The sequence below is a fragment of the Amborella trichopoda genome, chromosome 9 (genome assembly GCF_054954075.1).
Source record: "Amborella trichopoda isolate Santa Cruz 75 chromosome 9, AtrichopodaSantaCruz75HAP2 v2.0, whole genome shotgun sequence".
NCBI lineage: Eukaryota > Viridiplantae > Streptophyta > Magnoliopsida > Amborellales > Amborellaceae > Amborella > Amborella trichopoda.
The window spans coordinates 13508765-13523115 of NC_142344.1; the positions used below are offsets into that span (position 1 = coordinate 13508765).

Genomic DNA, 14351 nt, shown 5'->3' on the forward strand with positions numbered 1-14351 from the left:
CTTTTTGCTGGTAGTGCTTGGGTAATTTTTTGTTCTATTTGTTTGTAGAATTTGGGATTTCTCCCTGGACTGGAATTTCATGGAGTTTGATTCTTTTTATTTTTAGACATATAAAAAGAAGCTGAAGGCCTTTGTAATAGTGAAGGGGAATATAAATATGACATTCGTTGCAAACTGTTCGTATTACTTAGTTACCTCCTATGCAAAATGTCCCTTCCCATATAAATACATCCTTTTTTTCTTATTGAACTATATAAGCTATTATATATTTTCGATTTTCCCTCAATATTATTTGGGAATAACATGGTCACATTTTCAAAGATGCACAGTCATGAATATGACTACACTTGAAATTCTGTTGCCTTTTCAATTACATCACTGAATATTCTGTTTTTTCCTGTTTGCTGTGCTTGAAGTTCCACTAGGCCATTGTTCTTATTTATAATTTGTTAATGCCTTCAGTTTATTTAGTATATTCTGTAGGTTTGAATGCATGGTTTTATTCTTTTGCAGGTATGAGTTGCTCTTTTATCCAAGGTATCATCTTGATCAGAGCTCTTTGCTTTGTCGCAAATCATTGCTGGGCATGCCTGTCGTTATGGATGTTTGTGATGACTATGTACTTGTCACATATCGTCCCTTTGATGTTCATGTTTTTCATGCAAAGCTCTTGGGCGAGTTATCACCTTCTATGAATCCTGTTTTACAGGTAGGCATGGAGAATGTCATTTGCATTTTCCTTTTACAAGTTATGTTTCTAGGTAAATTTCTTTGAAAGATATATAGTTTTATATTACTAAATCTCTAGTTCTTAATTTTTCGAATGACATGCATGCTGCTTGGGATTTTTTGTAAAGTAATTTAGTGACAAACAGCTTTCTACAGTCCGAGAGCTTTCCATCATGACAGCAAAGAAACATCCTGCTGCAATGCGTTTTATTCCTGATCCTCTGTTAAAAGACAGTATAACAAACAAGAACCAGTCATCTCCTTCAGATCCCTTGTACAGGCAACCCACAAGGTAGCCCTATCTGCATTACCACTGTCTTTTCTCCTAATTACTCCCTTCATCACTCTGTCTGAAATATTGAGTTGAAATTAGTTCATTGTGACCTGATTGCGATCTTAGGTGTTTGATTTTGCGCACAAATGGGGAACTTTCTTTGCTAGATTTGGATGATGGTAGTGAGCGTGAGCTTACCAATTCTGTTGAACTTTTCTGGGTTACTTGCGGACAATCAGAGGAGAAAGCAAATCTTATTGAAGAAGTTTCTTGGTTGGATTATGGTCACCGTGGAATGCAGGTAATAGATGTATTAATTGTGCTGTTTTTTCTCGTTTTCTTATACTGCAATTGGTATAAGAAGATTATGTCTATCACTCATGGTCTTTGATTTTGTATTATATATAGATTGTATGTGTCACTCGTAGCTTTTTATTTATCTGATATACTTTCGATTTGAAAGCTATTGTTAACAGGTCTGGTATCCTTCTCCTGGAGTTGACCCTTTTCAACAGGAGGATTTTTTGCAGGTATTATTTTTTATACTGGAATTGCTGAGTTCTACAGTTGTCTATGACGTTCTCCTTACCATTCTGTTTCTTAGTAATTTCACTTGTAATTTGAATGTTTTGTCTTTGAGGTTTTGGTTTTTTATTAACTTTTATTTGCTAAATATTAGAGATATATGATTCTGTTGAAATGCGCAAGAGCTGCTCTCATTCCCAATGTGTTTTTTTTTTTTTTGGAGTGTAACAGTTCCGGTTAGACTGGTACTTTCTCAAGTCATGATGTTGTAACTGGGTGTGGTTTTCTATAAAGTTGCAACTTTAAACAATGCAATTAAGGCGCATCTCTAAATTTTATCATAGCATGTAATATTGGTGTAAAGAATTCTTACGATTATCTAAAAATCTATTTTTATATGTAATTATAAAATTTTAAACTAAATAGTTAAAATCAAGTAGATCTATAAGCATATGAAAATCTTGAAAATGGACGGTATAGATAATGCGTTGCAAGATGCACTATATTTTTGGGACTCAAAATATATATTTCTTTTCATATTCATCCATATCGATGTCAAGATGATCAATTAGAGGATTTTTCACTGTTAAAACAGCCTTTCCCAATAGATTTTTGAGGTGCATCTTTACTTTTATATTTTAAGGTTGCAACCTTATATAAACTTTTTCCTTTTATTAACTTTTATTTGCTAAAGATTAGAGATATATGATTCTGTTGAAATGCTCAAGAGCTGCTCTCATTCTCAATCTATTTTTTTTTTTTTTTTGAGTGTAAAAGGGTTTGGCAATTCGAGTTAGACTGGAAAATTCTCCAGTCATGACGTTGTAACTGGGAAGTACTTGCCTCTATCTGTTGAATCCCTGTCTGCATCCAGCTGTTGACGGCCAGACGGGTGGACTTGATCAATTACGAGTGGGCTTAACAATCCACACAGGCACACAAAGCATGTGTACACGCATGGACACACTTAGAGATATGGCCCTTGGATAGACCAAAGATGTGAATTTTTTTTTGAAAAAAAAAAGAAGCCCTGGAGACTGTTTTTGAGGACAGAGAATGCAGTGAATATGGATTGTTCATGTTCACATGCGTTTTAGAATGGTATTACATTGAGGCCTCAAGGGGGTATGTTTACCCCCAAATTTTGTCAATTGCCTCATCATCAGCAGGTAAAAAATTTAGAATAAAAAGAAAAATGAATTTGAGTTCTCTAAGACCCCGATTTGACTGTCCAAAAGATGAATGGGATGTGGTTGCTGTTGGGGCGGTTTCTTTCTCATGCACTTCTAGGGTGTGTATCAATTTATTGATTTCTTTATTTACGAGGCTTGGTGGGTGTTGAGCGAGGGTTTACGATGTAGCTGTATGCCCTTGGGCAAATGTCCCTTCTCTCTCTCTCTTTCTCGATATATGATTTGGTGATCTCCCTAAGAGCACCAAACTTGCGGGTACACACGCACACATATGAAAAAACTTTATGTAAGGTTGAAACTTGATATTCTACAATTAAGGTGCACCTCAAAAATGCATCGTAAGAGGCAATTTTGACATTGGATCATGTCGACATCAAGATTCATGGATAAGAAAAAAAAAGAGGTTTTAAGTTCCAAAAGTACTACATCTTGCAATGCATTATCTGGACCGTCAATGGTCAGAGATCAGTGGCATTAGGAACTGCTTTGGACTTTCAAATTAAATCTTATTTGGAGGGGATTTGGAACTGAGTAAAACCTTCACCTTACAATAGAGTATGATTAGAATAGAAAGGATGCAAAGAAGGGTAAAAAAATGTAGGAGCCTAAGTGTTTCAGAGTTGGTTGCGGATGTTCAAGTTTGTTATCTTGTAAAGAATCATAGAACTTATAGAACTTAATGTGATCTTCCCATTTGAAAAGGTGGAGCCTAAACTGTGATTTCATTATGATGTTTCTGGTATTGTGATTGTTAACAAATGGCGGATGATAGAAGTGCTGTAGTTACTTGAAATATTGTAAAGTGACTGAAAAAAAGTAAATAAAAAAAATATGAGCTCCTGATTGTCGGACCATTTATTTTAGACTTGACGCCCGTAGGGACTCAGCAGGTCCTGAACTTACTCGTATCCAGTCCACTTAGTCAAGTGTCGATAAGATTCCGTTGACTCTCTTGAAAAATTAATAGAGGATAACAAAACTTTAGCAATTCTTCTTCTAAACACTGAGACTCTCCCAAGCAAGTTGACTCGTTGAGTTTTGAAACAATGGATAGGTCTCTTTGAGTTTTAAAACAATGGTTATGACCTAACTCCTCTGTTGTCTAATAATTGGGACCAGTGTGTTTGATTGGGCCTACTGCAGTGTTTTCTCTCCAACAACATAGCCGATGGACTGAACAAGTAAAAACCATGGTTTCTGGTCTTAAATCTTTAGTAAAAAACAAAATTAGCTATTGATGGCAATTCCTTTGCCTTGAGGTATCTACATTGCACATGTCTGAATGGTTTGGTTCAGACCTGTTGAAACGGTCTCCAACCATGTCTTATATTTGAATTGCAATAGGTTGTTCCTTCCTACTTTTGCTGCCGGTGCGTGGTGGCTGGGGGATGAGTGGTGGGAGACGTGCTTTGACCTGTCTCTTTGAGTTTTAAAACAATGGTTATGACCTAACTCCTCTGTTGTCTAATAATTGGGACCAGTGTATTTGATTGGACCTACTGCAGTGTTTTCTCTCCAACAACATAACCGATGGACTGAAGTAAAAACCATGGTTTCTGGTCTTAAATCTTTAGTAAAAAATAAAATTAGCTATTGATGGCAATTCCTTTGCCTTGAGGTATCTACATTGCACATGTCTGAATGGTTTGATTCAGACCTATTGAAAAGGTCTCCAACCATGTCTTATATTTGAATTGCAATAGGTTGTTCCTTCCCGCTTTTGCTGCCGGTGCGTGGTGGCTGGGGGATGAGTGGTGGGCGACGTGCTTTGACCTGCTTGTGTTTTCATTATGATGCACAAGTATTTATGTCAGCTGATGGCTGACCTGCTGATTCTGCTACATGTAGGGGTAGGTGTAACCCTCACTTCATTCAAATCGCTGATACATAATACTGGTATTTTCAACATCCTTGCATCCTCTGGATCATTCTCATGATTCGTTCAGCACCATCTGCGGAACTTTCTTGCACGAGGCATCTGCACTGGTTCGTAGACAATGCCCATGAGAAGGTCATACCTCAAATTGATGTGCCAGTGCCCTCTGCTAGTGTGCATGGTTTCTGTTTTACTGGCAATTGGAGGATCAGATAAACTATCTACAAGCAAATCATCACATGGATATTACAAATCTGGGATTGAATTGCTTTATTCTGGCTCATGTTCATTTGCATTATAAATCCAAATATACCTAGTCATTTCCATGGAAGCCTGATTTGGAAGCCATACTCACTGAACAATATCAGTTGGATCCAATAAAGAAGGCCTGATACTTGTTGCTTGTTCCACTTTATTTAGCAGTGGTGTAGTTGACTTGTATTCCAAAAGGTGGTTCGGTAGGCTATTTGTGACCTGAAGGAAATATTATCTGCGATATATTTGTTTTTGCTTCCATTTACCACTTAAAATTTAAAAGAAAGGAGAATTTTTTTCTCATTTGTGTTATTTTTGTTTGTTAGTTCTTGTATTGCTTTAGATAAACTAGGTGACTCAAATAGTTACTGTATATTTTTTTCCTTTGTTATCCTAGACGTCTTACATGCTTGAACCCTCCCATGTATTTTCTGGGTTGATTTTTGCATGGTTCGCTGTGACACTGACACCTGCTTGCAATTACTGAAGTTTCAGTCACTGCTTATGCCTTTTTGAGATTCAGCCAAAGGAATTTACTTGAGGAGTTTTATCTTTATTATTCATGTGGCTCGGAATTTAGGTTCTGCTTAGGACTCTATGATGTTGCACATTAAAAAATTGCATGTCCTCTCCTTATTTTGCTTGTGGTTAGGTGTGTTTTAGCTTTTATTGTAATGAAAAAATTTGAACATGATCATGATACATTAATTGGATAACACTGGCAGAAATTTAAGGAATCCTTGTATCAAGGTAATGGGGGATGACATATATGTGTAGTCTCTCTCTCTCTCTCTAAGAGTATGCCTTTTTTGTGCCACTTGATTAGTTATTTGTAGTACATGACTTGACTGGATATGATTTAACTTTATTCAGAAAGGCCACATGTTTGGATCACATGTTTTTGATATGCATAAATTGGCTTAAAAGATATTTTCCTTCTAGCTTTTCCATCTATCTACACTTTATTTAGAAGGGCCCCATGTTTGATAGACCTTGTAAATAGGTTGGTCAGACCAACCAGTCGGGTCCAGGTCCTGAAGTATGGCCCAGATAGTCGAATCGGGTTGAGGCTGGGTCCAGCCTAGATCCAATCAGTCAGGCTGGGTCCACCCTAGACCCAACCAAGTGTGTGTGTAAGCACGTGTATGTGTGCGCGCGCACCACATGTGCTTACATGCGTGTGTACACTGTATTTTGACCTGGACCGGGTCCAATCAACCTGGAATCAACAGGGTCCGGTTCGGTCCAGTCCGGCCCTTAGACATTGTCGAGTCAGGTCCTGGTGGGTCCTATCATCTATTTACACCACTAACATTTAGTTCATGTTTAGGCTTTCTACCTGTGGTATATTAACAAGCAATATTTGGAGTCTACATATTTCTTCTTTCTTTTCTTTTCACGAGATCCATAATCAGACTGTAATTGGGAACTTTGCCTTTTGGGCTTATTGGTAGATTTCGTTGATTGGCTTCAAACACAGAATCTTGCCTTGTGTGTCCTTCATTTTTCTTAATATCAATGCATTTTTTTTTTTTTTAATTTTCATTTGTGCATCTTTTGATAAGTTAACCAGCTTATTAGTCTAGTTTATTGATTTGTTGACTTTTTTATTTTTATTTTGTGTAGTTGGATCCAGAGTTAGAATTTGATCGGGAAGTTTACCCTCTAGGGCTTCTTCCTAATGCTGGAGTTGTCGTTGGTGTCTCCCAAAGAATGTCTTTTTCAGCATGCTCGGAATTTCCTTGCTTTGAGCCTACTCCTCAAGCTCAGACAATTTTGCATTGTTTACTGCGACATCTTCTTCAGGTAATGTCCAAGAATCCTATCCTTCTTATGAAAAAGTTTATAGTTTTTCTCTAGTGGCATTCTGGATACAATAGGAGCGGCTATTGTCAGAGATTGCATGAAAGGAAATTGTATCTTGATTTCTGCTTTGTTAACAGATGATTATGCAGCTGCATCGAATTGGTGTAGCCCTTGTCACACTGCATAGGGCCACCAATATGTGCATAGAATGTGCATCGACCTTGGTGGCACATAGCCACCAAGCTGGGGTAAAAACATGTCATCCCCCCCAAAACAGTGGGGAAGACTCCTTTTTTTTTTGGCTTGGGGTATTATCGAGTTATTGTGGGTTTCAACTTTAAAGGATGTTAAATTCAGAAATTGACTGATTGAAATTGATTTCTAATTTCTTTTAATTTATCATACCATGCTTGCTTTCTTAAGTGTTTGGTATGTTGACATATTCTTTTTTGTTCTATTGAATTTCATGAGTGGATTGGATCATTTTATGGTACATGTTAATTATATTAGACAATAGATAGATAGATAGATAGATAGATAGTGGAGTCTAAATGTCTTTGTTACTCTCTATTGGCAACTCAGATAGCCTATGTTAGGGGTAAGTGCTAAATTAAAGTGTGTGCCATCTCGTAATCATATATTCATGTTATTCTTTGTATTTTTACAGCTTTCTTAACTTCATAAATTTTTATATTTATTGCTCACATCGGAAGTGATACATCTGCATCACATCGGAAGTGATACATCTGCATTGAACACCCTAGGGCCTTGCACTACATCCCACATTTGTTAACCTTGTTATGAGAGCATTGCTAAAAAGTAAAATTAGTAGATGATAGGTCTACTGCATAAATGTCGGTAGTTTTTGGTGAGGGTGAAGTGCCATTTGTATATATTGACTTCTATAGGATATATCAATAGTTTGTGAAATAATGATTGACTTCCCAAAATGCAGTGGGACTGTGTTGCTTCAATCTTACGGAAATCCATTACCACCTTTCGGTATCCCATGATCTGCTTTGTAGTAACTAGTTTATGCAATGGACTGTTTTCTGCTTCCCGACATTGAGACACACTGCTGAGTATTCTATTTGTTCGCTGCCCTTTCAGATAAGCAGGAAACTGTTTGTATATCCATATGGGGTGTACTATTATTCTTTATTGTGTTGTTGGTGGGCTGGCCATGTGCAGTGCAGACCCGATACAACGTCGCTTAGGAGGTATAATTTTGGTTCAAGTGGAAGGCTCTAAAAGGGTAAGGGAAGGCTTAAAAGGACATGGATGGAAATAGCGAGAAAGGATATGGAGACTTATGGTACTGAGGGTATGACCCTTGATAGAGCAGAATGGTGGAATATGATTCGTATAGCTGACCCCAAATAGTTGGAATAAGGCTCTGATGATGATGATGAGAGTGTTGGTGGGATTTATTTGAGGTTTTTGGAGAGCAGTGGGGCTCAAGCAGCGATCATCATTTTTTGAGTTAATTGGTTGTTCATAATTCAGTACCATTCGTTGCAGCATGGGTCATTGGAATTCTTAAGTATGTTCATGATTAAGGGCATCCATTATAGGCTGGATTTCTTTTTGGAGTGTTGTGTTCTTAGGGAAAGAGCATGGTAGACTTTGTTGCTGGTAGTTGATTGCATGCTTGCTTTGATCTACTTCCTTTTAGGGATACTTGTTGCATTTACCCTCGAGGGCACAATTATGGATAATGCTATTGTTTTCGAACTGCAGGTTTGGGTCAAGTCTAATGATGACATGATTTTATTCTTAGTTAGATCGTTGGAGAGGTAGTTTGTTAGTTGGTCACAATTTTTCTTAATATGGCAAGTACCTAGCAAGGGTTATTGTTGAACCAAGGTGCAGTTTTAGAAGTTTGGTGCTCTCAAGTGAAAGTGTGATTTAGGAATAATTTTGGAGTTGTGCACGTCAAGCAAGTGCATGTACAGCAGACTCTGTCTCTTGAGTATTCAATCTAGGTGGTGTAAGCAGACAAAATTTTATGTTTGTTTTTTGATCAATATGGAACTTCCTGAACAAAGTACCTGATACCAAAGTTGAGGACACATAGGACCACATAACTCTCACAATTACCTTTAAACACCCCTATTTGTAAATTTCTCCAACTGAGGGTTCCCTTTCCTTGGAATATGAAATTTATAAATTACATGAAATGTGGATAATAAATATGATCTCTTCGTAAAATTTCTGGTCAATTGCCATGAAAGAGGTTGTCCTCTCTTAATCTATCTCCTAACATTTTAGAATCATCTTCAACAGTCATGGGTTTCTAATACCTCCCAATTTCCACTAACAATGGTTTGGTGTTCGCTGTTCATTTTCTTCATTATGTACAGTTCCACTAAGACTCATGGGATGTGGATTTCCTTCAATGCATCCTTCAAAATCATCCTTTAAGATACCCAATGGTGGTGAATCCAGTCAATTGCCAATATAACGTTAGATTTTGAAAGCAATCATAGATTGTCTTCAGCCATGGTTAATGATACAGTGGCTTTTTTAATTTTAAGCTTTTAATTTTACTATTTTAAGATTTTAGATATACGTTTGCTTTTTTTTTTTTTTTAGGGTTCTTCTTGTCTTTTTTAGTTGTAGGGATTTGAGGGGTAAACTTGGAAGTTTTTTATTTATTTAAAAGATGGATATGGATAGGAATTAGTGTGGTTGGGTTGGTTGGAATATGTTAGACTTGTTTTTAAGAGATAAGGGAGGGATAGAGTTTAGTTTGTTAATTTTTTTATTTTTTATTTTTTTAATAATCTATTTAAAAGGAAAATGGTCCTTCTGTGTAAAGAGAGTAATTGGAGAGTAAAAGACGAGTTTGATAGTGTGAAAGGATCTTGGGGTGGACTCCCTTGTAGATCCAGAGAGGGTATAATCTCTCAAACCTTTATTTTCATTTTTTTTCTGGTTTATTATTATTTTTTCTTCATTAGTTGGTATTAGAGCCTTGATATCTTTGCTGATCACAAACAACTTCTTATCTAGTTATGGAGTGCATAGATCATATATTTGAGCGATTAGATCAAACATTTGAACGACTCAAATAATATTTGATAGAAAGTATTGGCAAAGTAATACAATAAAGTCTTCAAGATCTATTTAGTAGATTGCAGCGAGAGAAACAAGAATATGAAGTGGTAGATCTCGATGCAAAAGACGATGTTGATAGCCTAAATGTGCTAGAAATTTCGAAAATCAATTTTGAAGAAAAATATACGTGTGTTGCAGCTTGTCAAATATCACCCTGTGAGCCTGAAGGAGAAATCAATATTCTGTTTGGTATATTCCAGAGCTCAGTGAAAAGATCTTGATATTTTTTTTCTTCAAATAAACAATTGATCCAACATGATTTGTAGTGTAAATCTGAGACATCGAACTTTGAAATACCAAATTAAATGTTGATTTCTCCTTTTGGCTCATTGGATGATATTTCACAAGCTGCAACACGTATATTTTTCTTCAAAATTGATTTTCAAAATTTCTTACACATTTGGGTTTTCGTCATCGTCTTTTGCATCGAGATCTTCCTTTTCATATTCTTGTTCCTCTTGTTGCAATCTACTAAATAGATGTTGTAGACTTTGTTGTATTACTTTGCCAATACGTTCTATCAAGTCGAATTTTCTTTCCCTTTGGTTGAGCAAACTATATTGGAAGTATCAGATATTTTTTTTGATAATGTTAGAACTATTAGATGTTGATAAGAAGTTTATCTAATACAAGAATTATTATAGGTTATTCAGGCTTTTGATAGGACTTGAATTAGAATTTTATTAAACTTTTACCTGAGCAGCGACTTCGTTCTCCATCCCACGTTGACTTCTTTAGTGGATCTCTTGGATTTTCTAACAAATAGACAAGACTGACCTCTTTAGTGTTTCATTTACCTGAAAAGGGATGTGCTCATACACATGTGGTTGGTCATCACTGTAGGCATAGTAGAGCTCTATCATCTGTTCATATATCTATTGTAATTCACCAAAACTTTGACTTTTTGATTGTAGAGCTGGACTAAAGAAAGCAGGTAAAGGTCCACTACCATATTATGCATTTCTTGGGTTCACCCTTTTTGATTTGCTTGAGATAGGACACTATTTTCATATTTCAAGATGAAGTTGGATATATACTTCCTGTAGTGAGATGATTAAATTTAAATTGCAAACTTAGAATCAAGAGAGCGGGATTGCCGTGATATCTCCAAATCTCTAGAATGATTACAGCACTTGTTGTTTCTAGATCGCAACAAATCAATCATTCATGACACGATGAATCACATTTTTTACATTGTTTCTTGACTATCTTGGTGTTCTTTCTACTTATCGACCACGCTTTAGATGGTCTTATTACCCTTGATGTGATCTCATTGAGAGGCAATTTTCTAGTAGCGAACACGCTCTTTCCCATTGTTAGTTTGAGAGGGACCATGGATTATACATATGAAGATTAGGATTATCCTGTTTGTGCATCCAAGGACTTTGTGTGGAACCGTGTAGCATATACGTCTTGGTCATTTTTGTTAGGGTATCAAAGTCATTTGATACTATGGAATTTGTATTGAAGTTTAGAGATTGATTGTCTTTTCTCAGCACATCATTTGTTTAACAGAGCTCAAATCTTTTCTTCTTTTTTTTTCTTTTTTTGAAGTATCACGATTTTGGGAAAGAAAACTAATTACAGTAGTTGTTTTAGAAATAACTGACAAGCATAAACCTCAAGTATGACGCTATCCCAATGTTGTAGGAGATCCCAATTACTTGAAAGACACTAGCAATATTGGCAATGTTTTGAAAATACTCTTCAACAATAGCATCCCCGTGTGAAAAATCCTTCCAAAAGCATAATCTCTCTCTTATCCACATCAAAATAAAGACCATCTTGACAGTTCTCACACATTTCAAAATCATCACGAGGGTATTAATGGACCTCCCTGACTTTTCCCTTTACATGCCATTCTCTATCATCTGCACCTTGTTTTTTAATGTTATTCGAGCTCATGCCTGCCAAGTAAAGAGACCATCTAATCAATGTGGCATTTTTACGTTCTTTCAGATTCCTCCCAAACTTCTAGCATGACTTTGATCTACAAATGACCTCCGTATTAATGTTCCTTTTTCACAGTCTTTTTCTCGCATTCTCTTGAAGAAGACAAAGGCGAAATTCATTTATTTGAAACTGTAGGTACCTTTATTGGACCCATGGAATTTTATTTTTGAGTTTGTGGGATATCTATTGTTTTTCAATGATTAAGCTGGTGTTCGATATATTTGCAATTTTTTTTTTTTTTTTTGTATATTATAGAAATGTGGGTGCTGCATGGTATTGGAAGAGCTTCTGGCCTTGTTAAGTTCTTTATCCTTGCGTTTCTATCATAACTTTTAGATATCCTCTATTTATGGTACGTGGCATTCACTTGGTTCTTCAAAAGTGCCGAGATACGTGAGGAGCCAAAATTGGCGCTCTGGTACTATGACCTAGTACTTAATGCCTGAATTTTATGTCATAATGTATTCCATTTATAAACACATAATTTTGGCTTTAGAAAGTTTCAGGAATCTTTTCATAACTTATCTTCCTGATGATACCAGTATATCTTCTGTATGTTAGTTATTGACTCACTTCGTTCTTATTTTCCAGAGGGACAAGAGTGGGGAAGCTTTGCAATTGGCACGTTTATCAGCTGAGAAACCTCATTTTTCTCATTGTTTGGAGTGGCTTCTATTCACTGTCTTTGATGCTGAAATATCCAGGTTACAATTGTTCTATTTTGAACCATGTAAAATGGTTTTTTTTGAAGAAGATTCACGAGTACTAAATGAGATCGTGATTTTAATCATTAAAATGGTTGCATATTGAGTCTTTAGAAGGTTTCATGTTTTGGCTACTACTACATCTATTTTTCAAGGTATGTCTAGGTTAGCTTAGTCTTAGTTCACTGACACCCATGGTGAATTGGGTTTACTTACTTTTACTCTTATTTTGTGCTTTTATGATTGAAGCCATTTATCTATCATTTAGCATATAGGCTGCCAGTGCCATTCTAATTTCAGGGTGGCCTTATTTCTTTAGTAGAGAGCATACCATTTTTCTCCTTTATTTAACCTGTCAACTCTGCCATGGCCAGTCCCAAGCCGGTCATGCCAGTCCCAAGCTCGGATAAAGGAGGAGGGTTGTGTTAGATAGGTAGCCAGCGTAAAACTTTACATGCTTTCATGAATCCTGAACCTATTATCATGATCATCATCGAAGTCTGTTCCAAACTATTTGGGGTCGGCTATTCATGATTCGTGGAAAGTTTTGGCAAAGTTTTACGTTTGCTGTCTACCTAACACAACCCACCTCCTTTACCTGGGCTTGGGATGGGTTAAGGGAAAGTTTAAGGTCCTTACCCTTCTTTAGACCAAATCCTGAACTTATTAGCCGACCCCAAATACTTGGGATAAAGCTTGCATGATGATGATGATATTTAACCAGTTAATACAATTATCTTCAACTTGATTATATCAAATTTTGCTCACTATTTTCAAATTTGCCCACAAGGATTTGTGTGTCTGATTGTATTCTTCTACTAACTTATACGGTTGTTGACTACATTAAATAGAAGTGGTTGTTTTTCATTGAATGGCTCAGTTATTGATAGTGGATCACATGCTAAACCAAGCTAGTTTTGAAAACTTTTTTTGTTTTTTCTTTCACTAATGGTGTTCTTGAGAAAAGAGGACATGTGGATGGGAAATCTCTTCAATGATCAAGGTCGATACATTATTTTTGAATATGGGGATACATAGAGCAAATGGACCTTCAGAACAGATCCAACTCCAAAATGCGATATTTTGGGAAAAAAATTGATTTTTATCAATTTAAAATGAATTCTTAAGTATGTTATGTAGTAATGCATGTATACAAAGGATTGAAATACCTTTCATGGAAACACATGCATAAATAATTTTAAAAAATTGAGACCCACTCAAATAACTGGTTGTTCTTATTTGCAAACATTCCCAACACCTCTTTCTCTCTAAATGGACCATCTATTATGATGGTTGAAAGTTTGTTTACTAGGTGATGTCTTTCATTAAGGCTTCCGTAAACTAGTCAAATCAACTACCTTATGGTGGCTATATGTTAAGTTGGATAATACCATCATGTCATTCATCGCATATGTAAGGACAATCAACCTTAATAATATGTTTTGAAGTATTGGAAATAATTTACCTCAATAATAATATGTAAGGACAATATGTCTTGTATTTTTTGATTGATTGAAATTAGAGCTGAGTGGGGAAATTGGAAATGTGCATTCGGAGTTTTATGTGATCGCTGCAGACCAATAAAACTAAAGGGGAACGTTTATAAGACGGCTGCAAGACCAGTCATGCTTTATGGGAAGAAATATTGGGCGGTCAAAAAACAACATGTCTATAGGATTTGTGTAGCTGAGTTGAGGATATTTAGATGGATGAGTGACATGACAAGAAATGATATAATTTTGAATGAATACATATGAGGGAACTTGGGGGTGGTTCCAAAAAGATATAAGATGAGGGAAAGTAAACTTCGGTGGGCTGGCCATGTGTAACGTAAACCTGATACAACTTTGGTTGGGAGTGGCGATTTGTTTCAAGTGGAAAGCTCTAAAAGGGCTAGGGGATGGCCTAAAAGGACA

General features: G+C 36.2%; 1 protein-coding gene across 11 annotated transcripts in view; it reads left to right on the forward strand.

The window, feature by feature from the left end:
- The window catches only part of LOC18424389 (uncharacterized), a 50301-nt gene that overhangs the window by 13795 nt on the left and 22155 nt on the right, over positions 1–14351 (forward strand). For 3 of the 11 annotated variants that reach the window (XR_016040122.1, XR_016040121.1, XR_016040123.1), the window contains 6 exons: positions 514–709; positions 876–1021; positions 1130–1304; positions 1467–1533; positions 6479–6658; positions 12323–12435. Coding sequence is in view for 5 of the 11 variants with exons in the window: in XM_088845936.1 (XP_088702062.1) it covers positions 514–709; positions 876–1021; positions 1130–1304; positions 1480–1533; positions 6479–6658; positions 12323–12435 (864 nt within the window). In the remaining 6 variants the exon portion in view is untranslated. Of the gene's footprint in view, positions 1–513; positions 710–875; positions 1022–1129; positions 1305–1466; positions 1534–6478; positions 6659–12322; positions 12436–14351 lie in introns of those variants that run through there. The other 8 variants (XR_016040120.1, XM_088845936.1, XM_088845937.1 and 5 more) reach the window with 6 other exon arrangements.